The sequence below is a fragment of the Prionailurus bengalensis genome, chromosome E2, assembly GCF_016509475.1.
Source record: "Prionailurus bengalensis isolate Pbe53 chromosome E2, Fcat_Pben_1.1_paternal_pri, whole genome shotgun sequence".
In the NCBI taxonomy this organism is placed as follows: domain Eukaryota; kingdom Metazoa; phylum Chordata; class Mammalia; order Carnivora; family Felidae; genus Prionailurus; species Prionailurus bengalensis.
In genome coordinates, this window is record NC_057352.1 from 45,016,174 (window position 1) to 45,043,533 (window position 27,360).

The following is a 27,360-nucleotide window of genomic DNA, read 5'->3' on the forward strand; positions in this document are numbered from 1 at the left end:
AGCGATTTGTTAAAAAGATCAACAAAATTGATAAACCTCTAGCCAGACTTATAAAAAGAGAGAAAGGACTCAAACAAAATCACAAATGAAAGAGGAGAAATAACAACCAACACCACAGCAATACAAATAATTGTAAGAGAATATAAGAAAAACTATATGCTAAAAAAATTAGACAACCTAGAAGAAATGGATAAATTTCCAGAAACACATAACCTACCAAAACTGAAGGAAGAAGAAATGGAAAAATTGAACAGACCAGTTACCAGCAAGGAGACTGAATCAGTAATCAAAAACTCCCAACAAACAAAAGTCCAAGACCAGATGCCTTCCTGGACGATTTCTAGCAGACATTTAAAAAAGAGTTAATAACTGTTATTCTCAAACTATTCCAAGAAATAGAAGAAAAAAAACTTCCAAATTTATTCTATGAATCCATTATCACCCTGATATCAAAACCAGACAGGGGCGCCTGGGTGGCTCAGTCAGTTGGGCATCCGACTTCAGCTCAGGTCATGATCTCGTGGGTTGTGAGTTCGAGCCCTGTGTCGGGTTCTGTGCTGACAGCTTAGAGCCTGGAGCCTGCTTTGGATTCTCTGTCTCCCTCTCTCTCTGCCCCTCCCCTGCTCATTCTCTGTCTCTCTCTGTCTCAAAAATAAATAAAACATTTAAAAAAAAATTAAAAAAAGAACAAAGACACCACACACACACGCCCACACACACACACACACACACACACACACACACACACACAAAGTAATGCAGGCCAATATCTCTGATGAACAAAGATGGATAAATCCTCAACAACATACTAGCAATCCAACTTAAACAATACATTTTTAAAAATCACTCACCATGATCAAATGGGATTTATTCCTGGGTTGCTAGGGTGTTTCAACATTTGCAAGTCAATCAATGTGATACATCACGTCTGTAAGAGGAAGGATGAAAGCCATATGATCATTTTAGTAGATGCAGAAAAAGCACTGGACAAAGTATAACATCCATTCGTGATAAAAGCCGTCAACAGAGTAGTTTTAGAGGGAACATACCTCAACATAATAAGACTTTATGTGAAAAACACACAGCGAACATCATACTCAATGGGGAAAAACTGAAAGCTTTCCCCTAAGGTCAGGAACAAGAGAAGGATGTTCATTCTCACCACTTTTATTTGACATAGTATTGAAAGTCCTAGCCATAGCAATAAGAACAAAAAGAAATAAAGGCATCCAAATTGGTAAGAAAGATGTAAAACTTTCACTGTTTGCAGATGATGTGCTACTCTATGCAGCCAACCCAAAAGACTCCACCAAAAAACTGCTAGAACTAATAAACGAATTTAGTAAAATCACAGTCCACAAAAATCAATGTGCAGAAATCTGTTGCATTTCTATATACTAATAATGAAGTAGCAGAAAGAGAAATTAAGAAAACAGTCCCATTTACACTTGCAACCAAAACAATAAGATACCTAGGAATAAACCTAACCAAAAAGGTCAAAGACCTGTACTCTAAAAACTGTAAAACACTGATGAAAGAGATTGAAGACGATACCAAGAAATGGAAAGATGTTCCATGCTTGTGGATTGGAAGAACAAATATTGTTAAAATGTCTATACTACTCAAATAATCTACACATTTAATGCAATCCCTATCAAAATATCAACAGCATCTTTTACAGAACTAGAAGAAAGAATACTAAAATATGTATGGAACTGTAAAAGACCCCAAATAGCCAAAGCAGTCTTGAAAAAGAAAAGCAAAGCTGAAGGCATCACAGTTCTGGACTTCAAGTTATATTATAAAGCTGTAGTAATCAAAACAGTATGGTATTGGGCTAAAAGTAGACTTATAGATCAATGGAACAGAAGAGAAAAATCAGAAATAAACCCACAATTATTTGGCCAATTAATCTTCAACAAGGTGGAAAGAATATCCAGTGGGAAAAAGAATGTCTTTTCAACAAATGGTGATGGAAAAACTGGAGAGCAACACGCAAGAAGAATGAAACTGGATCACTTTCTTACACCATACACAAAAATAAATTCAAAATGGATTAAAGACCTAAATGTGAGACATGAAACCACTTAGAGTAGAATTCAGTGATTGACCACTTATATACAACACCCAGTGCTCATCACAAGTGCCCTTTTTATTTTATGTCATTTTATTTTGTTTTATTTTATTTATTTTTTAGTGTTTATTTACTTTTGAGAGAAAGAGAGACACAGAGGCGTGAGTGGGGTAAGGGCAGAGAGAGGGAGACACAGAATCTGAAGCAGGCTCCAGGCTCCGAGCTGTCAGCACAGATCCCAATGTGGGGCTGGAACTCACAGACCGCTAGACCATGACCTGAGCTCAAGTCAGATGCTTAACCGACTGAGCCACCCAGGCACCCCAACAAGTGCCCTTTTTATTTTTATTTATTTAAAAAAATTTTAATGTTTTTATTTAGTTTTGAGAGAGAGAGCAGGCAGAGGAGGGGCAGAGAGAGAGGGAGACACAGAATCCAAAGCAGGCTCCAGGCTCCGAGCCATCAGCACAGAGCCTGATGCAGGGCTCAAACCCACGAACCGTGAGATCATGACCTGAGCCAAAGTCGGACACCTAACCAACTGAGCCACCCAGGCACCCCAACAGTGCCTGTTTTAATACCCATCACCCATCTAGCCCATCTCCCACCCATCTCCCTCTGTCAACCCTCAGTTTATTCTCCATCCTTAAGAGTCTCTTGGGGTTTGTTTCCCTCTCTTCTCTCCCCCCCCCCTTTCCCATGTGTTCTTCCGTTCTGTTTCTTAAATTCCATATATGAGTGGAATCATATGGTATTTGTCTTTCTCTGATTGACTTATTTCGCTTAGCATGATACATTGTAGCTCATCCTCATGGTTTTAAGTTGCATTTCCCTAATAGCTAATGATGTTGAGCATCTTTTCATGTACTTATTGGGCATGTGTGTATTTTATTTGGGGTAATATCTATTCAAATCCTTGATCCTCTAACTGGGTTGCTTTTTTATTATTCATTTGTAAGAATTCTTTATATATTCTGTAGACAAATACCTTATTAAATATATGACTTGCAAATGTTTTTCCCATTCGGTGGGTTGTCTTTCACTTTCTTGATAGTGTCATTTGAAACACAAAAGCTTTTGGTGCACCTGGGTGACTCAGTTGGTTAAGCGTCTGACTTTGGCTCAGATCATGATCTTGCGCTTTGTGAGTTCAGGCCGTGCATTGGGCTCTGTGCTGACAGCTCAGAGCCTGGAGCCTGCTTCAGATTCTGTGTCTCCCTCTCTCTGCCCTTACCCCACTCATGCCTCAGTGTCTCTCTCTCTTTCTCTCATAAGTAAATAAACATTTTAAAAAAATGTTGAAGCAGAAAAACTTTTAACTTTGATAAAGTCCAATTTCTCAGTCTTCTCATATGTTGTGTCTCATTGTTGTGTCTTAATCTGAGAAGGCTTTCCCTAATCCAGGGTTACAAAAATTTACTCGTTTGTGTTCTTCTAAAAGCTTTATAACTCTTACACTTAATTCTTAGAGTCAATTTTTGTGTATAGTATGAAGTAGTGGTCAAATATCATTGTTTTGCTTGGGAATATCCAGTTATCATAGTACCATTTGTTGAAAAGACTATTCTTTTTCCATTGCACTCTCTTGGCAAAAATCAATTGATCATAACTGTAAGTGGTTTTTTTTTTTTTCTGGACTATCAGTTATATACCTGTGGTAAGTTTTGAAATCAGAAGTATGAATCCTTCAATTTTGTTTTTTCAAAATTATTTTGGTGATTGTGAGTCCCTTGCATTTTAATTTGGATGTTAGTATCAGCTTGTTAATTTCTGCAAAAAAAAAGACATGGAATTTGGTAGAGATCACATTGAATCTGTTCATCAATTTAGGGAATATTGCCATCTTAAAAATATTATCTTCTAGCCTGTGACACAGTGTATCTTTTTATTTATTTAGGTTTTTAATTTCTTTTAGCAATGCTTTGTAGTTTTCTGAGTATAAGTTTTATATTTCATTTGCTAAATTTATTTCCTAAATGGATTGTTTCTTTTAAAATTTTTTAAGTTTATTTATTTATTTTTGAGAGAGAGACACAGAGTCTACAACCATACCACCCTGAACGCACCCGATCTCATCTGATCTCAGAAGCTAAGCAGGGTTGGACCTGATTAGTACTTGGATGGGAGAAAGAGAGAGAAAGACCGGGGTGGGGGGGCGTGGGGAGGGAGGGGGGCAGAGAGAGAGAGAGAGAGAATCCCAAGCAGGCTCCACACAGTGGCACAGAGCCCAATGTGGGGCTCGAACTCTAACCATGAGATCGTGACCTGAGCCAAAACCAAGAGTCAGATACTTAATCAACTGAGTCACCCAGGCGCCTCGGATTGTTTTCTTAATTTCCTTTTTAGATTGTTTGGTGGTAGTGTATATAATCAAGACATTAATTTTTATATCTTAATCTGCATTCTTGTTCAACTTATTAGCTTAATAGGTTTTTAGTGGATTCCTTGGGACTTTCTATGTACAAGATCATATCATCTTCAAATAAGAGGTAGTTGTACTACTTTCTGTTCTGGGTGCCTGTTATTTCATTTTCTTGCCTCGTTGCTCTGGCTAAAATCTCCAGTAAATGTTGAATAGAAGTGGCAAAAACAGACATCTTTGTTTCCCAATCTTAATGGGAAAGCATTCAGTCTTTTACCGTTAAGTGTGATGTTAGCTATGGGCTTTTCATAGATGCCCTTTATCAGGTTGAATAAATTCTCTTCCATGTTTTTGGGGTATTTTCTTCATGAAAGGGTTTGGGGTTTGTCAAATGCTTTTTCCATGTCTAATAACAATGATCATGTGGGTTTGTCCTTTATCTGTTTATATGGTATATTATTACCATATTGATTTTCAGGTGTTAAACCAACCTTGCACTTACAGGATAGATCTTACTTGGTTATGCTAGATTGAATTTGCTAGTATTTTAATGAGGATATTTGCATGGTATTGGAGTACTACTGGCTTCATAGAATGAGTTGGGAAGTGTTCCTTTGTCTTTTTTTTTTTTTTTTTTGAAGAGTTCATAAAGATTGGCATTAATTATTATTATTATTTTTTTAATATTTGGTAGAATTCACCAGCAATGCCATCTGGGCTTGAGATTTTTTCTTCATGGGAAGTTTTTCACTGTTAGTTGAAGGGATTTTTAAAATATATTTTGTTAACACTCAGTACTTTCTTAGACAATATTCTGCTCTTTCCCTTGTATCTAAAAATAGTTTTTAGTTCATGAATGTTACATGTCTTTGTCCTTGAAACTCTGTTCTTAAGAAATCTCATGGGGGGGCACCTGGGTGGCTCAATCAGTTGAGTGTCCGACTTCAGCTCAGGTCATGATCTCACTGTTCATGGGTTCAAGCCCCACATCAGGCTCTGTACTGACAGCTCAGAGCCTGGAGCCTGCTTTGGATTCTTTGTCTCCCTCTCTCTCTGCCCCTCCCCACTTGCAGTCTGTCTCTCTTTCAAAAATAAACATTAAAAAAAAAAAAGTATGGGACAGAGTATATACAATGTATGATAGAAACTCTAGGGTTTTTTGCTAATTGTTTCTCCGTATTTTCTCTTCTGTACTTTGTTTCATTGCTGCCTCATACTTGATTTGAACCTTCTCCCCAAAACATTAGTTAAGGCTCTCATTTTGTTACATCTAAAAGTATTTCAAGAGCATCACTACCTAGCCCCCCACAAATGAGTTTGAACTCACTTTTTAAAGCAAAAAGATGGGGGCAGCTAGGTGGCTCAGTTGGTTAAGCATCCAGCTTAACCAGGTCATGATCACATGGTTGGTGAGTTCAAGCCCCACATTACTATCAGCACAGAGCTTACTTTGGATCCTCTGTCTCCCTTTCTCTCTCCCCTCTCCACCCCCCCCCCCGCCCCCACTGCTCACACTCACACTCTCTCTCAAAAAGAAATAAACATTTAAAAACAAACAAAAAGGTGTGTCTGGGTGACTCAGTCAGTTAAGCGTCCAACTTTGGCTCGGGTCACGATCTCATGGTTCATAGGTTCGAGCCCCACGTCGGGCTCTGTGCTGACAGCTCAGAGCCTGGAGCCTGCTTTGGATTCTATGTCTCCCTCTCTGTCTCTGTCCCTCCCCTGCTGTGCTCTCTCTCTCTCTCTCTTTCAAAAGTAAATAAACATTTTAAAAAATAATAAAAATAAAAACAAGCAAAAAAGTAAAAAGATGGCACATCATTTTTTTGTTTTTTTAATATAATGGAACAGTATCACATTTCAAGTGAATGGAAGTGAAGAGTTATAGTCGAGTAGCTTCAAAATTTAGAAAATCAGTTTTCACTGGCTATTTACTTTAGGAACAGAAATTAATTATGTCTCATTCTTATCATAATGTGCACAGCCTAAAAAATATACGCTCTCTGAACAGACTGAAGTTCAAAGTCCCCAGGCACAACATTTATCAGAAATAATGGTCCCTGCTCCAGTCAACCAGGAGTTAGATGAAGAAATGTTCACGTAAGCATTTCATTGAAACCCTTGAGATGCACAGTAGTTGATACGACTTACTGGCTTCAACTCACCATTCTACTTTGTTTCTGAGTTGTACCCCTTTAGATACCTAATGTAAGTAGAGTCAGGCAGTATTTGTCTTTTTGTGACTAGCTTATTTCACTTAGTATAATATCTAAAAGGTTCTTGTGTGTTATAGTATATGACAGGATTTCCTTCTTCTTAAGGCTGAATAATAATCTATTGTATGTAAATGCCACATTTTTCTTCAGTCATTCATCTGTCAGTAAACATTTAGGTTGCTTCCACCTCTTGGCTATTGTGGATAATGTTGCAGTGAACATAGATGTAAAATATCTCAGGAATCTGATTTCACTTCTTTTGGATATATACTAAGAAGTGAGTCTTTTGCCCATTTTTCACCTGGGTTTTTTTGTTTTCTTATTGTTGAATTTTAAGAGTTCATTGTTTATTGTGGATATTAGTCCTTTATCAGGTATTTGTTTTCCATATATTTTTTCCTACTCTGGCTTGTCTTTTCATTCTTTTAGCAGTGTCTTTCAAAGAGCAGTTTTTAATTTATGAAGTCAAACTTAACACCTTTTTTCTTTTGTGGATCATGTTTTTGGTGTTGTATCTTTTAAAGTTTTTTTTTTTTTTAAATGTTTATTCATTTTGAGAGAGAGAGAGGCAGAGAGAGAGGGAGACACAGAATCCGAAGCAGGCTCCAGGGTCCAAGCTGTCAGCACAGAGCCCAACGCAGGGCTCGAAATCATGAATCGTGAGATCGTGACCTGAGCCGAAGTCGGACACTCAACCAACTGAGCCACCCAGGCGCCCCTGGTGTTGTATCTTTTTAGATCACCTAGATTTTCTCTTTTATACTTTTACATTTCACATTTAGATCTAACATCCATTTTTAATTAATATTTGTGAAAGGTGTAGGGTCTTCCAAACAGAAAGCACCAAGCCTACATGGGTTCATTGATAAATTCTACCAAACATTTAAGAAAGAAATTCCGGGGCACATGGGTGGCTCAGTCGGTTGAGTGTCCTGACTTCAGCTCAGGTCATGATCTTGCAGTTTGTGAGTTCGAGCCCCACATCGGGCTCACTGCTGTCAGCCTGTCAGTGCAGAGCCTGCTTCAGATCCTCTGTCCCCCCCACCTGCCCCTCCCCCACTTATGCGCCTTCCCAAAATAAATAAATATAAAAAAAAAATTCCCTACAATCCCTTTCCGAGTATAGAAGCAGAGGGAATACTTCCTAACTCATTCTGTGAGGCTCACATTACCCTAATATCAACACCAGACAAAGATATTATAAGAAAACTGTAGACCAGTATCTCTCATGAACATAAATGCAAAAGTCCTCAACAAAATATTAGCAAAATGAATTTTAAAAAGTATAAAAAAAATTATACACCATGACCAAATGAGATTTATCCCACATATGCAAGACTGATTCATTATTCGAAAATCAATTAAAGTAATCCATCATATCAACAAGGTAAATAAGAAAAATCATATGACTCTATCAAGAGATGCAGAAAAGGCATTTGACAAAATCCAACACCCACTCATAGTAAAAAAAGTAAACTAGGAATAGAGAAGAACATTCTCAACTTGATAAAGACTATCTACAAAAAATCTATTGCTAACATCATACTTAATGGGAAGAAACAGGAAGTTTCCCCACTAAGGTCAGGAACATGGCAAGGATGTCCTGTCCCCTCTTGCCACTCCTTTTCAACATCACACCGGCAATGCTTAGTTGCTAATGCAACTAAGAAAGGAAGGTAAAAGGTATACAGATAAGTGATTGCCAGGAGGAGAGGTGGATGAATAGGCATAGCACAGAGGATTTTTAGAGCATTGAAAATACTCTGCATATTATAATGATGGATATATGTCATTACACATTTGTCCAAACCTATAGAATGTACAACACCAAGAGTCACCCCTAAAGTAAACTGTGGACTTTGGATGATTATGATGTGTTAGTGTAGGTTCATTCTTGGTTTAAAAAAAAAAATTACCGTCAAGTGAGTGATGGTAATAGGGGAGGCTGTGCATGTGTGGGGCTTAACACTTCCTAACCAAAACTGAATCTTTTTTTTTTTTTTTTTTTTTTGGTATGTATAGCCTTTTGAGAGCATAAAAAAGCCAGTGGAAAATTGGGCATTAGCCCATCCAGCCCAGTGTTCTGCCTGTGACAATAGGGGTCATTTTATGGGAAAACAGAATAGTATATACTTCAAAGACTATATAATATTGTTTTGAAATGTACTTTTCCAATAACTCCTGAGGGCTTTTATAATTTTTTGCTTATTTTTCAGTATAAATTGCTGACATGTTCCTGTAACGATACATTAATTACTTTTTGATGTTTGCCCTTTTTGTGATCCTAGGTTGGTTCATTCTGGCTCTGGATGTCGATCACCCTCACTTGGATCTGACCTTACATTTGCTACTCGGACGGGCTCTCGGCAGGGCATTGAGATGCATCTCTTCAGAGTGGAGACACATCGGGATCTGTCAACCTGGACCAGGATACTTGTTCAGGGTTGTCATGCTGCTGCTGAACTAATTAAGGAAGTCTCTCTAGGTATAGATCCTGATGTATCACTTCTAGCAGTAGTTAAATGGGACTGTTATACTTTATTTTAAAGTAAAAACTATTAACATATGTGCCAGACTTAAAAATATTCCAAAATATGGCAGCTTAAAATTATCATGATAGAAAGAAACCTGGTTTTTCTGTTTCAGTAGTAGCCTTGTACGTGCCTCATTCATAACACCCTGTGTACAACATGGCAGTTTTGCTGTTCCTCATATTAATCTGTATGTGATAGTATAAAGATTCATTAATGAAGTACTAGATGCACTAACCCTCTATTTCAGAAGATTTGGTGTCTAAGATATGGATAGACATCCTTAAAATGTAAGCATCTGGCAAGGCTTATGGCTGTAGAAAAATGAGGAATTTTGAGTAGGAATTTGTCTTCAAAAGTTTGAAAGTGTGTGCTCAGTACTTACTGAAATAAGCATCTAAAGGAAAGAAACCTGGTGATGTCTTTTCATTGTTGAAACGCCCTCTTGTGGCTAGTCTATATGGTTTCTTTTTTTTTAATGTTTTTGACAGAGAGAGAGAGAGAGAGAGAGAGAGAGAAAACGAGGGAGGGGCAGAGAGAGAGGGAGACAGAGGATCCAAAGCAGGTTCTGCACTGATTAGCAGAGACCCTGATGTGGGGCTCAAACTTAACCAACTGTGAGATCACGACCTAAGCCAAAGTTGGATGCTTGACTGACTGAGCCACCTAGGCACCCTTATGGTTTCATTTGTATATATTTGTGTGTATGTACACATATACATCTGTATAGATATTTCCAGATTACTTTCCATTTTAGCAAGAACAAAGAATAGTCAAAATGTTTGAGTTTCTAATAGGGTTTGAATTACTTTGATTATCTTGACTGCAAAGTCAGTTTATTTGATTTTGCCCCTCTTCTCTATGCATTTTATTTTATAAACATAGCTTTATAGGATTTTTTAGAAAGAGAAAATGTGTGAAGAGCAGAATGTCTTGTGATACTTATCTTTCTTTCCATTGCTTTTGGAAAGTGAGGGATCTCCATGGCTTTAGAATTTGCATAGGCAGCATTTCTGTGGGTCATCTTCTAAAACTGGTACAGCGACAGTTTTTTAAGTGTTGTCAAAATGACCTAATTCTTCAACTCTTTAGGACCTGCTTGGTACTTTCCTCACAACCACAATGATGATTCAAGTAATGACTAGTAAGACCCCACATTGGATTTTGACCAAGGCTACCATGTCCACATTGTCTTTCTCACTTGTCTGTCTCCTGCCCATTTTCTCTTTGGAGATGTTAGTCACCCCATTAAGGGCTGCAGGACTCTGGTTTTTGTCTTGGCCACAGAATGTGCTTTCTGGGTTGTGTCCTCAGTGTGAAGGTCTACAATGCCCCGTGTTCCTTTGGGGAGCCCAAGAACACTGTTTAGGCCCTTGACTGGCATCTGGGATCACCATATCCTCTTCAAGGATCCAGAGAGATATGTTTCCCAAAACAAAGAATGCAACTTGGATTTTTAACATTTTTTTTAGTTTCATGTTGTTTTGTGTCTGACAGCTAAACTTGTGGCAGGAAATAAAAATCTGTCCAGTCCCTGGCTCACAGTTGTTTAAATGCAGATGGCTTGGGGAGAGAGAATAAGGACTGGTTGGGTCCTTATACTTTAAAATAGACAAAAGAAACATTTTTTGGTAATCTTGAACTTTTTTATTCTCATTCACAGCTGTATTTTAATCTTACCTTGGTAATACTTTCATTTCCACAATTCAGGTCAACAAACGTACTTGTTCATTACTGTATTTAGAGCTCTGTCAGATATATTAAACTGGCTGAAGGTGAACTGCTTTGATGAGAGCCCGAATTCCTTTCAGATGTGTTTTTGTATGTGTGTGCATGCACACACCTGATCTGTTATGTCTTAATATGTGTATGCTTACTGTGCACATCCACCTTCACGTATACACACACATACATACGTAAGCCAGCATGTCCTTCAGATGCACGTTACCCCTTTATGTTAAATTGTTGGGAGATTCAGAAAGGTTTATTTAAAATTATAATTATGGCACATTGTACTACATATTCAGATATCTGTGGCCTAAAGAAAGGAAGTTGACAAGAAGAAATCATTTAAGTTCTGTTTCTTTGTCTCATGTGTTTCATTATGTTTTATTTATTTATTTATTATATGGTTTACTCATTTAGGAAAATGTTAGGGACTACCTATGAGATTTTACTAGTGAATGCAATACATGAACTTCATAATGTTCATTTAGCTTTAAACCTTTATTAGATTACAGTAGAATTGACCAGTAATCCTTCTGATACACAAAGACTTTCTCCTTCTAGCAAATGTGAACTTCAGGATCACTAGGCAGAGCACACAGTTATTTCCCTCGGGTGCATTAAGCTTTATCATTTTCCGTCCTGTGAATTCCACAGGAATTCAAAATATGAAAATACATATATGTGTATAATTGTTTGAGCTTTAAGAAGTATGCTTTTATTTTATTTTATTTTTTTTTAATTTTTTTTTTCAACGTTTATTTATTTTTGGGACAGAGAGAGACAGAGCATGAACGGGGGAGGGGCAGAGAGAGAGGGAGACACAGAATCGGAAACAGGCTCCAGGCCCTGAGCCATCAGCCCAGAGCCTGACGCGGGGCTCGAACTCATGGACCGCGAGATCGTGACCTGGCTGAAGTCAGATGCTTAACCGACTGCGCCACCCAGGCGCCCCAGAAGTATTCTTTTAAAGGCTAATTTCATCATACCAATTACCTAAGCTTATTAAAATTTTTAAATCAAACAAGAACTACTAAGAAGTAGTAGACGTGGGAAGAGTTGCATTAGTAAATATGTAGAAAATCTGCAAGACGAGAAGAAAAATGAGCATAAAAAAAATGTTTTATTTATTTTTAAATAAATAGAGAGCAGATAGAACAGACAGAGGGGGACAGAGGATCCAAAGCAGGCTCCATGCTGACAGCAGAGAGCCTGATGTGGGGCTCAAACTCACAAACCATGAGATAATGACCTGACCCGAAGTCGAACGCTCAACCGACTGAGCCACCCAGGCGCCCCAGAAAAATGAGCATTTTAAAGTATTTATATTGTTAGGACATATGACCAAAGAGTTTGCTTTATCCATGTTCTCAGTTTTATAAAATCGTCTTGAATCCCTTTTTATTCATCTACTGGGTAAATACTGATTGAGTATATACTCTGCTTTTACTGGCTATACTAAAATGGATACTGTAGGCATAGCCCCTGCCTGTGAATAATGAGAAGCAGAAAGAATAATGAGTACATATCAGAGTTGTTAGAAGTCATGAGTGGAATGCATGTTTCCTGTAACCCTAACACACACCCTTCTAAGGCAAGTTTTATCACCTCCATTTTTAAGATGAAGGAACTGGAGGGGTGCCTGGATGGCTCAGTTGGTTAAGCGGTTAAACCTTTGACTCTTGATTTCAGCTCAGGTCATGATCTCACAGTTCGTGGGTTCGAGCCCCACATTAGGCTCTGTGCCGACCGTGTGGAGCCTGCTTGGGATTCTCTCTCTGCCTCCCTGTCTCTCTTTTTGACCCTTCCCTACTTGTGCACATGCTCTCTCTCAAAATAAACTTAAAAAAGATGAAGAACTGGGGTTAATGTAGGTAGGGCTTGAATTGGGTCTCTTCTGACTCCAAAACCAGTGCCTTAAGCCCCTGAATTTCCCCCCTCAATGACTCGTTCTTATGCCCAGATTAAACTCCTGGGGGACATATACAGTATCAGTTTCTCTTAATTCGCTAAATCAACAAATATTTACTGTTTTATTAATTACAAAGTGCTATGTTTTGTAATGAGAGAAATAAAAATAAGTAAGACCTACTTCATGCCTTTGACCAAATAGCTATAAGAAAGGAACAAGGGGCACCTGGTTGGCTCAGTCCATGAAGCATGCAACTCTTGATCTTGGGATTGTGAATTCGAGCCCCACACTGGGTGTAGAGATTACTTAAAAAGAAAATCTTTTAAAAAGAGAGAGAGAAAGAGGAAGGTAAGGAGTCAAGTGATGGCATTTCTTCCAATAATGAGAGAAACCTGAAGTTTTAAAAAGGTTAATGGGAGAGATCTAGTTTAAAGGGAAATGTTGAAAATGCAGAGGAAGAAGGAATAATCAACCTTGGACAGTTTCTGAGAAGGTGGGAGTGGATGGGATCCAAAGCACAGATGGAGGGATTGGCCTTGTCCCTGGAAGAGGGACAAACGGACAGAGAGAGGAGAGAATGGGTGGGTGTGTACATCCACATCCTAGCTGTTGAGGAAGATACTGTCTTATACACCTGACATCCCTGACTTTTACTCCATACCTAACTCCAAGTGCAACAATAGGCTACTTTTATGTCTCACTTCTTAAAGTTATATCATACTTGTATAATAATGGGAAAAAAACAGTAATTTTTATTTTTTTTCCTAAGGAGCCATGAGTTAACCTCATCACCACAACATCACTTTAAAGAATTTTACAATATAATATTCACCGAGAAGCTAGAAGAAACATTAGAATTTTAGTTTGAGGATTTTCTGTGAAGTCTAGGACTGAGAATAATGGAGTATTACTGGCCCTCTCGTCCCAATCCCAATGTCTTATATTTACTTATTTAAATAAGGTTAGCCTAATCATCAGGAATTGTGCCCAAAAAACAGTATTAATGCTCTGTGCACAGTGGAATAGCTGGAGAGTTGTGCTTTTTTTAAGTTTATTTATTTATTTTGAGAGAACATGTGCAAGTGGGAAAGGGGCAGAGAGAGGGGGTGAGACAGAATCTCAAGCAGGTTCCATGCTGTCAGCGCAGAGCCCAAAGCAGGGCCTGATCTCAAGGACCCAAGAGATCATGACCCGAGCCAAAATCAAGAATCAGATGCTTAACCCATTGAGCCTCCCAGGTGCCCCCAGGAGAGTTTTTTTAAACAATACTGATGCCCAAGTTCTACCTCCAGAGATTATTTTTCTTAGTTGATTTATTTTTTTGAGAGAGAGAGCAGGGGAGGGGCAGAGAGAGAGGGACACAGAGAATCCTAAGCAAGCTCTGTACTGTCAGTGCAGAGTCTGACTCGGGACTTGAACTGACAAACTGCTATGTGAATTCCCAGGTCTCAGAGGGCCTCACGCTTGGAGCACCAACAACACTGCACTAACAACAAAACTGTGCTCAGGTGTTAATGGAACAGAAACTTTACCAGTGTTGAGAGAAGACATTTATTTGCCAATCTTGATGACCAAAATTTTTTTTGTCCTGTCAATTCAGATCAACCCTTTGAATTTTATCTTTGGTAGGTCCGACTGTATGACTTTTGCCAACTATAGCCTTTGCCTTTGATAATACACACTATCTTTGTCCTCCTCCTAGATACCAACCAAACCATGTTACTGCCCCTGAAAGGCATTTCTGCCTTTGCTCCTTTGGTGGTTCCTTCTTGCTCACTTGAAACCTTCCCATACTTCACTGCCTATGCAGTTTGACCTATTCTTTTTTTTTTTTTAATTTTTTTTTTTTTAACGTTTATTTATTCTTGAGACAGAGAGAGACAGAGCATGAACGGGGGAGGGGCAGAGAGAGAGGGAGACACAGAATTGGAAGCAGGCTCCAGGCTCTGAGCCCTCAGCCCAGAGCCTGACGCGGGGCTTGAACTCACAGACTGCGGGTTCGTGACCCGGGCTGAAGTCGGACGCTTAACCGACTGAGCCACCCAGGCGCCCCAAGTTTGACCTATTCTTTAGGGTCTATCTGAAGTGCCATCTCCTCCAGGAAACATTTCCTTGACTTTGGCCTTATTCATTCTATTGTTAGTCGTGTTCTATCTATTCTACCTCATGTGGTTAGGGATTTCATGTTTATGCCTTTCATTTATGAAGTCCTGGAGAGCAGGGACCATGCTTGTTACTTCTCCGGTACCTCACACAGCCTACTTTCAGCACAGGTGTTTAATTGATACTCTCACTGAATTAAACTGAATCAAATCAGATGTCGTGGAGAGTTATGGCCATCTCTTTCTCATCTCCATCAAGATGTGGATGCAAGCAACCAGAAAAAGATTTACTTGACGGAGTTCCAAGTAGGTTAGGTATTGCACATTCTCAAAAGAAGATTCTTTTTCCTTTTTTTTGCAGTCAGAAGAATTCTTTTCCACTTGATAACTGAAGCAGTAACTTTATTAATGATGGCTTTTGCTTGTCTTCAACAGGCTGCACATTAAATGGCCAAGAAGTAAGACTCACTGTCCACTATGAAAATGGGTTCACTGTCTCCAAGGAAAATGGAGGTTCCAGCAGCATACTGTACCGTTACCCCTTTGAAAGGCTGAAAATGTCTGCTGATGATGGCATCAGAAATCTGTATTTGGATTTTGGTGGTCCTGAGGGAGAACTGGTAAGAGTGTCACAGAAAACCATGTCTACTCTAATAGATATTCTTTTGTTTTCTCATTGCTTCTTACCTTTTGTATAGAAAATTATGGACTGATAGTCCATTTGCAATCAGAAAATTGTTCTTCAAGATGTATTGGGTTTGGGCTTGGGGGGTTGTGTGTGTGTGTTTTCTGTTCCCCACATTAGGAAATCATTCCCTTTTTAAAAAAATTTTTTTTAACATTTATTTATTTTTGAGAGAGAGAGAGAGACAGTGTGAGCAGAGGAGGGGCAGAGAGAGAGGGAGACACAGAATCCAAAACAGGTTCCAGGCTCTGAGCTGTCAGCACAGAGCCCGATGCGGGGCTCGAACCCACGAACCATGAGACGATGACCTGAGACGAAGTTGGATGCTTAACCGACTGAGCCACCCAGGTGCCCAAAAATCATTCCCTTTTTAAAAAGTTTTGTTTGGGGGCAGCTGGGTGGTTCAGTTACTTTAGCATCTGACTCTTGATTTTGGTTCAGGTCATGATGTCATGGTTTGTGGGTTTGAACCCTGTGCTGGGCTCACTGTTGCCAGCATGGAGCCTGCTTGAGATGGTCTCTCTCCCTCTCTCTCTGCCCCTCACTCATATTCTCTCTCTCTCTCTCTCAAAATAATAAACTTAAAAGAAAAAAGTTTTGTTTGAATGGTATAAAAAAAATACAGCCCTTTTAAGAAACGGGCTTTTATCGAATATGAGATATAAAGTGCAAAAGCTGGTAAACTATAATAAATAAATTCTATCCATTGCTATTATTAGCAGTTGGTTGAGATAAGAGTTAAAAGTAACAGAGTGACTTGGTCGCTACAGAAATTGTGATGATCAGAAAAAAAGATACATGGGTATCTCCATACAGTTATGCTCTTTTTTTGATATCCTTGTCTTTAAAAAAAAAAAATGTCAATAGGAATTCATGATTTCCCTTAGTGAACTACAGAGTGTGTTGAGTATACTTCAGAAATCGTAAGTTAATATAAAGGAGTAAAATAATACCTTGTCTCTCTTATCAGTTTTCAGCCAGTAGTTCAGATTTTATACATGAACTATTATGTCTCTTGACACAATCACCATAGGTGGAAATTTGCAAAACAGAATCTTGAAATTTTATAACTGAAAGAGATCTTAGAGATAATGTAGTTCAATCTTCAAATAAGAAATTATGTCTAAAAATCTTATTTTCAAAGATAAACCTTTAGGAGACTATGATTGGGGCGTGGACCAGGGCTTTTCAAAAGCCTGAAGCATTAGAGAGAGTTAAATGCTTCTATTAAATTAACCTATTAAATTATTATTAGCAGTTGTCATTTAGCAAGCCAGGTGTTAGAGCAATCCTGGCTATATAGTTTGAAAATTTTTTTTAATGTTTATTTATTTTTGAGACAGAGAGGGACAGAGCATGAGCAGGGAAGGGGCAGAGAGAGAGGGAGACACAGAATGTGAAGCAGGCTCCAGGCTCCGAGCTGTCAGCACAGAGCCCGACGTGGGGCTCTAACTCACGAACTGTGAGATCATGACCCGAGCCGAAGTCGGACACTCAACCGACTGAGTCACCCAGGCGCCCCTGGCTATATAGTTTTAATTCCTGTTTTATACTTCATATATACAAAGTTTAATGATGAAATTAGTGCTCTGTAATTTATATTTTGAATCAGGTTTTACTTTTCTTTAAAAGGCATAGTTAACAAGGTCCAATTCCTAGTCTATGTATCAGCGCCAATGATTGACGAATCACTCGTTTCACTCAGCCTGACGCCAGGTCTCCTTGTTCATCTGGTGTCAGCCATCCAGATTAGACACTTGTGCTTAGGAGGGTATAGCTAGCCCTTCTAACGAGCCTTGGGAGCTCTCATTCCCATTACAAACCTATGAGGGATGTCAAAAATCATACCCATCCGTAGTCACATTTCAGTTGAGTTCACCGTGATTTCCTCCTGGGAATATAACCATAATGAATGGTTTCCATATAGGATATTCCTCTTTCTTTTACATCTTCTGCTTTTTGGTTCTCTCTACCAGGCATAGTGGGATCTGGTACACCACCAGTTGTATTCTAATTGTGATGTGGGAGCTCACACCAGTATTTAATTCCTCCACTGAATGATCTTACTTCAGAGTATACTTGCATTTGTGGCTTTAAGAAACTCCCAAGAATTTCTATAGATCTGGGACATTCTTAATCCAAATTCTTTTTAAAAAGTAGAACATCACGTCCAAATTTGCTTATTTTGTGTCTGTTTATTAAAGCTTTTGGGTAGGAGCGGCTAGGTGGCGCAAACATCCGACCCTTGGTTTCTGCTTGGGTTATGATCTCACAGTTTGTGGGATCGAGTCCTGTGTCAGGCTCTGCGTTGACATTGCAGAGCCTGCTTGGGATTCTGTCTTTCCCTCTCTCTGCCCCTCCCCCAACACACACTGTCTCTGAAAATAAACCTTAATTTTTTTTTTTTTCAAATAAAGCTTCTGTGTATGGTAGTGCTAACTGATGCGCTTTCTCCACAGACCATGGACCTGCACTCTTGTCCCAAGCCGATTGTATTTGTGTTGCACACGTTCTTGTCAGCCAAAGTCACTCGTATGGGACTGCTTGTATGAGCAGCAAAAAATCAGAAAAGAGTCTTGAATGTCACAAGAAGTATTTCCACCTCAAAAAAAAAGAAAAAAAGAAAAAAAGCACAAAAAGAAAGCTCTCTCTCCTCCAGCACAGTGCCTTGACAAGGACCTGCAAATCACTGCTGAACAGTAACCATGTTTAAAGAAGAGCCTGCCTTTCACAAGCTACCTTGGCCAGAAATTCTAGTACTCTAATAAGCTCCAACATGAAGCTGTTGATTGACTGTATAGTTTCCTAATGTGGTTTCTAAGTAACTGGGTTTATTTCCCCTGTTAAGAAGGATGGCTCATTGTGGGGTTTCTTTTGGGACGTAATCAAATATCGAAGAGTTGTTTTCGTTTTCTTCTTCCTACAGGATTTGTTTCAAGCTTAGCCTTGGTCTCTTGCTTTATTTGACCATCTCTTCCCAGGTGCTAGTTGGCAGCAGCCTGTGCTTCTTGGCCATTCCAGATAGGTCGTACATTCTGTTGGAGCTGGCTGTCATTTATTCCTTCCACCCTAGGAAGTCCTGGAATTGCACACCCAAGTGTTCTTCCATGTGTCCTGGCTCTCCTACATCCCACCCTGGCCATCACTTCCCACCACATCACAAGCTTTGCCACTCATAAGTGCTAACTTTAGGACTTAGAACTTGCAAATTTTTATTTGCCTTGCCTTCCACTTCTTTTCTAGTGGTAACCAAGTTGGAAGCCACTGATTTGAAAGAAGAGTTTTGCTTGTTTTAGATTTTTCTGATTTATCTTTGGTAGGAGCCAGGGAATAAGATTTATTTTAAAAGAAAGTCCTCATTTTAGCCTAAGCCATTTTTTATTGCTTACCAAATGTGCCTTTGGTTAGGGTTAGTGGAGCTTTATTAGTCACTATATGAATAACTGGATATCACTGCCATTCCAGGGAGATAATCCATCCTAGTTTTGAGGAATAGTCTTTAAGATGGATTTCCTGAGTAGTATCTTTTCTAGTGGGCAGATCTCATTGGGGAAGATAAATTCTGGAGAGCCTGCTTGTTTAAAGAGTAGACTATAAAGGCAGCTCTTCACAAACATCATGTTGAGTTGCTTTGGGTTTTGTGAGCCCATGCAGGGCCCTGGCCCTGGCCCTTTGTGGAAGCAGATTGGTACAGACAGGCAGCTGCTAATTCAAGACTCACTGTTGGTGTAGTAATGCGTTCGACAGCGGGCAGGGTGACGAGACCATGGAATAGCTACCTGGGTTTTGCTAAGCATTGCCAGACATCATCTTTAGGACATAGTAGCAGTAAGATTGCTGATTTTGTAGTATTAGAGAAACACATTCAGCTTGTTTTTCCTAATTATGAAGGAGGTATATATCTGAAAACATTCAAAATAATATAAGAGCTGTCTAAAATGTCAAGATTACCACAGTCCCCAGATCTGAAAGAGAAGGTAATATTGACTTGGATGTTCTCTGTGTTCTCCGAAGAAAAGTCTATGCCGAGCTCTCACTAGATTTATGAGGTATGCCGTAAGAGGGTGTGAGCTCTTTGGAGAGTGGAGGAAGGTAGCACTCCAAATAGGAAGGAAAAAAACCCCACAATCGTATGGAAAACACGAGCTATTTGGTGTGAGTGCCGACTGACCTAGGTAGGACATTTGAAAGAGCAGACTCATGAACAGAGTTTGAGTTAGACATTGTAACCCCACTGTTTTCCCTGTGCCCATAAGTCGGTCCTCCTTCCCCTTGTGTACAGTGAGAATAACCACATGCACATGCTGGGGAGAGAGAACTGTTCTCCCCCCAGCTACAGTTCCAACAATGAATGATGTGGTCCACTTAAAACTGGAAATTGACATCTACACTAGAATATGTGTTTCAAGGGCTTTTTTTTTTTTTACGTTTTAAAGGTTCATAAACCTGTATTTGGCTCCAGCTGAAGTAAATTTGCAAATAGGGAAGGAAAAAAAATACCTTGAAGGTCCAGCTATGATTTCTGGAAGCAGAATTTCAACACATAATACCCTCAGATAAGGGAGCTTAGACACTTTGCAGTGAGAGCATTATTAATCTGAAACGTTGCACATGCAGTCACAGACTTTGCAGCGAAGCCATTTGGTGGAGGTTTTCTTTGTTAGTGTGAAAGGCTAAGCCACTGAGAATATTTTCAGGGGGAACTTCTGAGCCACCCTGCTCATCACTTACATGAAAAAGAACTCTAAAAAAGGTGTGATGAAAATGTGGGCAGGAGAAGGAAAAGCATGTGAGCCATTTTGGCTCATTTTGTTCCAGCTTAAATTGTCACCAAGGTCCATAAGGTTTTTAAATCTTTTGAGTCTTAATGTGAAATGAAAATGTGTGGGAGATTTCCTTTGACCACTAGCACCCCCGAGAGCAAGAGCCTTTAAGCTGCTTGTTTAACATCAGCAGCTTTCCACTGTGTGTTTGTGGAACTTTCAAACCACAGATGAAGAGCTTTTTACGGATGGGACAGCCTTGATTAATATGTATTTTGTATTAAGATGCCAAAACATGGCAAATTATTTTCAAATGATAACTAAAAATGGGCATTTTTGATATTTCACATCTTTTATAGAACAGCTTTTCATTTCTTTTTCATTTCGAATTAGGAAAATTGTTGAGAATGTTGTGGGCTTGCCTGTGTAGAACGGAAAGGAACCTGCAGAGTAGTGTGTGTGCCTTGTTCCAGTGGATCGCTTCCTGTGCCCCTCGACCCCCCACCTCCCCCCCCCCAGACCTGGGGCTTAGACGTCTTCTCCATATTCCACACAGAAGCCTAGAAGTAGCCACCTGGTGTGTGAAAATTCTTCCTTCTCATTCCTTAAAATTCCTCCCTTTCCTCTCCAAAAAACGAAAGAAAAGGAAAGAAAAAGAAAAGGCTCAGTCATTCTTATTCTGAAAAAGGTAAGTCCTTTCCTGAAGTTACCGAACAAACCTTACCTAGAAATTAGTATCTGTTATTTTATATGAAGTAATACTTAAATGTATGTTTATACAGTATTTATTAGATAGTTCGAACTGCAAACTCACCTACCTAGTAGACAGGTTCAGATTACATATTGGGACCTGTACAGGCAATCAAAAATACTACCTTATTTGTCATTCACCTATTTTAAAGCCATGTTTGAGCACTTTTTAGGCTAGGTGAAGTCTGATAGTGCATGTTTTTATCAGCTATACCCTCACAGACTTTGTTATTGAACATTATTGGATGGCAGGAGAGATTGAATTATTTATTTCTTCTCTAATCTAACCTACCAATCTAATCTAACCAACAAATGATTAAAGTTGTCCCTGATTGTTTTCCTAATTTATCTTCCTAGGCAGGATGGTAACCAAGCTTTTTTCAGTTGATTAGATGCACTTAGCTAATAAACTAGAACTTATTCTTAAAAATAAAATTAAGCTGTGTGGAATCTGGACAAGATTATGTTTCTCCCAGAAGAAGTTTTCGCTGTAAATGGTTTTGATGGACAAAAGTGTGACCACTTTGAGAAAAGGTTATGATGAACTTTTTTTTTTAATTTTGTGAGAACCTCCAGGTCTTCTTGTTTATTAATTTATATGCACGTGGATATATTTGTATGTTTTCAGAAACATGGAAGAATCTCCATATTTTTTAATGCAAATTTTATTGTACGCTGCTATGCAAATTCTATTAAAAGCCCTACCTACTTAAAAGTTAAACATTTTTGAAGCTTTCAGGGAAGACCTGTAGACTTAAGCACTTTCTCTGCTGTTTTGTATCTTGGACACTTACGCTGAACTGTTCTTATTTTCACTGGTTATAAGCTATTGATTGTACATAATATTTAAACTGTCCAAATATCCAGCATACATTTCCTTGTCGCTGCCATCCACCATTGATGGCATGAATGAATGGCTGGTTAGAAAGCCAAAGGTCATCTTTTTTCAGTTGATCATGAAGAAGTGAAATGTCAGATCTCTTTGGTCTCAAAGCAAATTGCTCCGGTCAGATCAAACATCTACCCAAGGAAAAAAGACTTCTTTAAATTGGGGATTCTGCTTAAACTTTAAGTTCAATTTGACCATAATCCGATTCATTCTTTTTGTATGTAGATCTCGATCAGGTCTATAATATGCCAGGTGGTATTATATTTTATCTTAAGTTGGGAAATCTCTTTGAGTTAAATTTAAGATGTTATTGCGGTTTCCCCCCAACCCCCCTCCTGAAGATGAAAGCATAAGAATCTGCCATTTGCTGCTGTTCTCTCTCTCGAGATTGCTTGGTAATCTAGAAGTAGTTTGACTTTCTGCATACTGTCTTTTAATACTGACAGCAGCAGTCCCCCCCTCCCTCTTTTTTAAAGCTGTCTCCTTCCCCGTGCTGGGTGTATAGACAATAAATGTGTGATGGCAGACAGTTATAAAATAATCATGTTGTATTTCAGGATTCTGTGGTTTTGAGCAATTTAGCTACTCCTATGGTGTACTGATAACTGAAATTTACTTTATGCTGGTAATAGACTACTTAGTGGCAGATTTGAAACCATTTCTCTACAACACACACAACACATCTGGCAGATCAATGATACAAGTTCATTCTATCAAAGATAGAATTTCAAGTTAAAGTAAGGTAACCAAAACTAGGCTCATGGGGCACACCTGTACATCTGTTGTCTTTTTCTTTTTTTTTTTTTTACACTAGCTAAACCACCAACTAGAAGAATGGTTGTTATATATTAACTCAACAAAATATGTTAACGAGATTTCTTCTTTTGTTTCAAACTGATAAACTTGAACATAAACTTCTTGCCACCTCTTATTCTTCCCACTTCAGGTGACTGAACCAAAGTATATTTAAGTTTTAAAAGTGAATCTAAATTTGATGTAATTCATAAAGAAGGCCGTTTGCAAATGATTGCTTGCTCTCTAATGAATATTTGATTATATTCAACAAAATCCACCATCTGAATTATAATTCTTGAATTGCTCCAAAATAGATTGGTTGAAGCTAAAAAGCTATGCTAGAGAAGCAATACTTTATTATATTGTAAGATTAGCTACCCTGATAGATTTCTAACTTCTGAGTCCTCTAAGTACCTTACTCAGTTCTGTTGTAATCTTAGCTCCATGCGGTTGACGCAAATGCTTTGTTTTAGTTTTTGAGCCCCTCTTTATGCCAGTCACATATACACCTTTGGAACCTGAATGTTCTGTCACTTCTTCCAAAGTAATAGAAGTCTTTTATGCATAGACAAAAGGTTCTTTGGGGGCCTAGGGAAATTCTGACACTGCAAGGCTAATTAACGACACATTAATTCACGTATTCCATGTACTAAGCAGTTATTAACACACAACTCTTCACAGGCTCTCTTCAGGGTCCAAAAGAAAGTTCCTGCCTGCAAGTAGCACATAATCCATTATTTCTCAATTACACCCTGCCATCTGTTTATCAATCAGTGGTTAAGTGATTAACCACTTCATACTTTTACCAAAGTGCATCTGCAGTCCAGCTACTCTGGCTAACTGGAAAATGTTTAAAATGATGCTTGGTCTTTGGTCCATGCCAACATGAAAGAACTCCAAGCACACTTAAGTAGGTTAGTCTTTTCATTATGCCTAGTTTTTTAATGCAAAATTAGACTTTAGTGGGGCGCCTGGCTGGATCATTCAGTGGAACATGCTACTCTGAATCTCGGAGTTGTGAGTTTGAACCCCATGTTGGGTGTAGAGATTACTTAAAAATAAAAATCTTAAAAAAAAATAGACTTTAGTTTGGGAAGAACAGTGTAGAACATCCTTAGGAAGATAAATCTCAACAACAACAACAATTAAGCTCTATTACCCAAAGTGGATCAACAGGAAAGCCTTTTTAAAGAAATGCTTCTTGGGGCACCAGCGTGACTTAGTTGGTTAAGCATCTGACTGTTGATCTGGGCTCAGGTCATAATAATCTCACGGTTCGTGAGTTCAAACCCCACGTCACGCTCTGCACTGATGGTGTGGAGCCTGCTTGAGATTCTGTCTCTCCCCATATCTGCGCCTCTCTCTCTCTCTCTCTCTCTCTCTCTCTCTCAAAATAAACTTTAAAGAAATGTTTCTTTTAACTATAAATAGCAAAGCTGAATATCTATTTCATCTACCCCTATTTCTAAATTGTGCTGACCCATTCATTTCCACACTTACACCCTTTAAATGTCTCATTTGTTGGAAGTCCTTACACATGGTAGATGGTGTGTCCAATTGAAGATATTTTAAACCTGGCAAAATTCCACTTATTCTAGAACACTCTGGCATTCAAACTCAATAAAAAGGACACCTTAAGGAAACGAGAGGTTAATTGAATTTTTTCATAATTTTCATACAGTAACAGTCCCTTCCATCCAGCTTGCCTTCAGTGTGATGGCCTTTACTCTAAACCTACACTTCGACAATCAGGTGCTAACGATTATATGGAATTGGAACCAGCACATAAGTATTGTGGTGTAAGGGTCTATTCCTCCTAAGTTGGAAGAATTGCTTGCCTTCTATCTTAGTCCTGTTCTAATGGGTGTCGGTTATGTTTTTCACCTCTGTTTTGTGAATTACCTGAATTTGGGAGAGAGGAAATGATTTCAACTAAGTTTTGGGTTTGGCACAATCATCATTCTCAGTGATGTTCTTCACACCTATAACAAATCTACCCTTATTACAAGAACCCATTTTAGTTTTGTACTTTTTTCTCCGGCATAAGACTCCAGTATTATGTTTACAATCTGTTGGATGTTTTCAGCATGATAAGACCTTGGTGCCCAAAGAATATTTCCCTTTTGGTACCGGATCCAAGATCTTCTAGAAGATAATGTGGCAAACCACTACCTATGAAGGCCTATTATGGCTAATCTGTGCAAATTCTGATTATACTCCCTTGTGTGTATTTTGTTCCACACAACTTTAATTTTTGTTAAGTATTAAGACTTAGAAGGCTCGAGTAATGCTTCTACAAAAAATTAAAAGTATGTGATATTCTGTTTTTTTCTTCTTTTTAGAACACTGTATTTAAACAGGACTTCTTTTTAAGTGTTGTTTAAGATTTAGTTCTCAAATCATCTGGTATCACCAGGCTACCAAATCAAAACTTATGGCATAAAACAGGGCAGTATTTGTGTTCTTAATAATAATTAAAAAAGCTTTATGTGTACTCAATAAATATAAATGCATAGACAACACTTCCCCTTGAGTTGCACATCAACATATATAGCGTTGTACATTACAATGAAAATTTGTAACTTAAGGGTATTATATATATAAATACATATATACCTTTGTAACCTTTATACTGTAAATAAAAAATGCTTTTAGACTTGTATTTTTTTTTTCTGTTTTATGTTAAAATGGTTTCAAACCTACAGGAACATTTCAAGAGCGGTACGAAACAAAGATCTACATCCTCTTCACCCAAATTTCCCAACTGTTAACATTTTATATTTGTTCCATTATCATCTCTTGTCTTTTCTGACATGATGCTCTATCACCCTTAAATTCTCAGTGTGTACCTCCCAAACATAATGACACCGTCCTGTATTGCCACCGTCCAACCCTCCCCACCAGGAAATCAACACTGGCACAACACTACCCCCCAATCCGCAGACCCCATTCACATTGTGCCCATCGTCCCAGCAACCTCTCCTTTTCCTTTCTGGCAAAGGATCCTATCCAGTATCACATGTGGCGTTTGATGGTCATGTCTCATCAGTCTCTTCTGGTGCCATTTTTAAGCAGATTTAGGGCAACTCCAAATTCCTAAAAACCTAGTTGTGGTTCTAGTTCCATCACTGACTTTCACTGACAGGAGCTTAATCATTGGATCAGTCTGAGCTTTATTATACTTGGAGTCACACAGAGGAGGGGAGATGGTTTCTCAGGAATCATATTAGGAATCATCAGTGCTCCATTTATTTGGGTGTCCATTACTCACTTTGCTTGAGATTTTGGCCTGGCCCTACCTTCCCAAACTGTTATTCACCTGAACTCAGTGTTTGTTCCTCTTCTTCCACACCACTCTCGGCCCCCAACCAAGGGCTCCTTAACCCAGTTAAGAATCTACTCCTTGGCATGAGCCCTAGAATGCTGACGTTTGTATAGTCTGATCTTACTAGGCTGTATTAGCTAAGCAAAGTTGACTCACTGGTCCAAGCTCAGGTTTACCACAAGTGCCACATTGTCAGCATCAGCAGAATCCTATCTGGAAAAGTGCTGTGCAAGAAAGTGGAACTGTGTATTTGCAAGTCAATGACTCTCTACCTGAAGTGTGGGAGCTCTAATGTGTGGGAGCTGAGAATCTGATTTCTGCTCTAGGGAGAAAGTTAGAATAGGAAGTTCTTGATCTGATTCAGATTTAGGAAGCCTCAACATCTTCCATGTGCCAGCCCACAAATAAATGTAATGCCTTTATTTCCCCTTTCCCTCTTCCACTGATTCCCCCAGCCCCAGCAATGGCCACACCACTGCAGCACTGAGGGGTTCTCAGAGTCTGTTTTCAAGGTATCCTTTAAGGAGAAATGGGTGACCAAGCTGCCGTTGGAAGCAGCTTCCCTCCAGGATGGGGAGCTTCCCCTGAGAAACTCTGCTTTGTCAGCAGGGTCAGTCTGTGTACTTCAGGCTCTTGGAACACAGCAGCTAAGCAAGAGTCCCAAGAAAGCTGAGTAGGCAGAGCAAAGAGAACGTGAGCACAGAGCCAGTGGGTCTCAAACCCAGCTCTTGCCATGGGCTGAATGTGTCCCACCAAATTCAAATGCTGAACCCAACCCCCCACGCCTCAGAATGTGACTGTAGTTGGAGATAGGGCCTTGAAAGAGGTGATTCGGTTAAAATTAGGCCGTTGGGGTGGGCCCTAGTCCAATCTGACTGGTGTCCTTATAAAAAAAGGGAAGCTTGGCCAAAGATAAGGGATGCCTGTGCATACAGTAAAGACCATGCAAGGACACAACAAAAGCATCGCCATCTATAAGCCAAGAAAAAAGACCTCAGAAGAAGCCAACCCTGCTAACACCTTGATCTTGGACTTCCAGCCTCCAGAACCATGGAGAAAATGAGTTTTTATTGTTTAAGCCACCCGCCCTGTGGTATTTTGTTATGGCAGCCTTAGCAGACTAACACGGCCCTCCTTAATTGTAGGGACTTGTGTTTTGATTCTGTCTTCCAACTTGTGCAGCCCTGTCTAGTGTGGGAGGTTAGTATGTTCTCAACTCTGCCTCACTCTC

At 39.1% G+C, this 27,360-nt stretch overlaps 1 protein-coding gene across 1 annotated transcript in view; it reads left to right on the top strand.

The window, feature by feature from the left end:
* Nucleotides 1–25,466, top strand: part of SNTB2 (syntrophin beta 2) — a 107,327-nt gene extending 81,861 nt beyond the window's left edge. Inside the window, exons 5-7 of the mRNA XM_043599528.1 lie at nt 8,941–9,137; nt 15,358–15,542; nt 18,067–25,466. Coding sequence (XP_043455463.1) covers nt 8,941–9,137; nt 15,358–15,542; nt 18,067–18,159 — 475 coding nt within the window. The 3' untranslated portion in view covers nt 18,160–25,466. The remainder of the gene's footprint in view (nt 1–8,940; nt 9,138–15,357; nt 15,543–18,066) is intronic.
* Nucleotides 25,467–27,360: the final 1,894 nt, after the last annotated feature.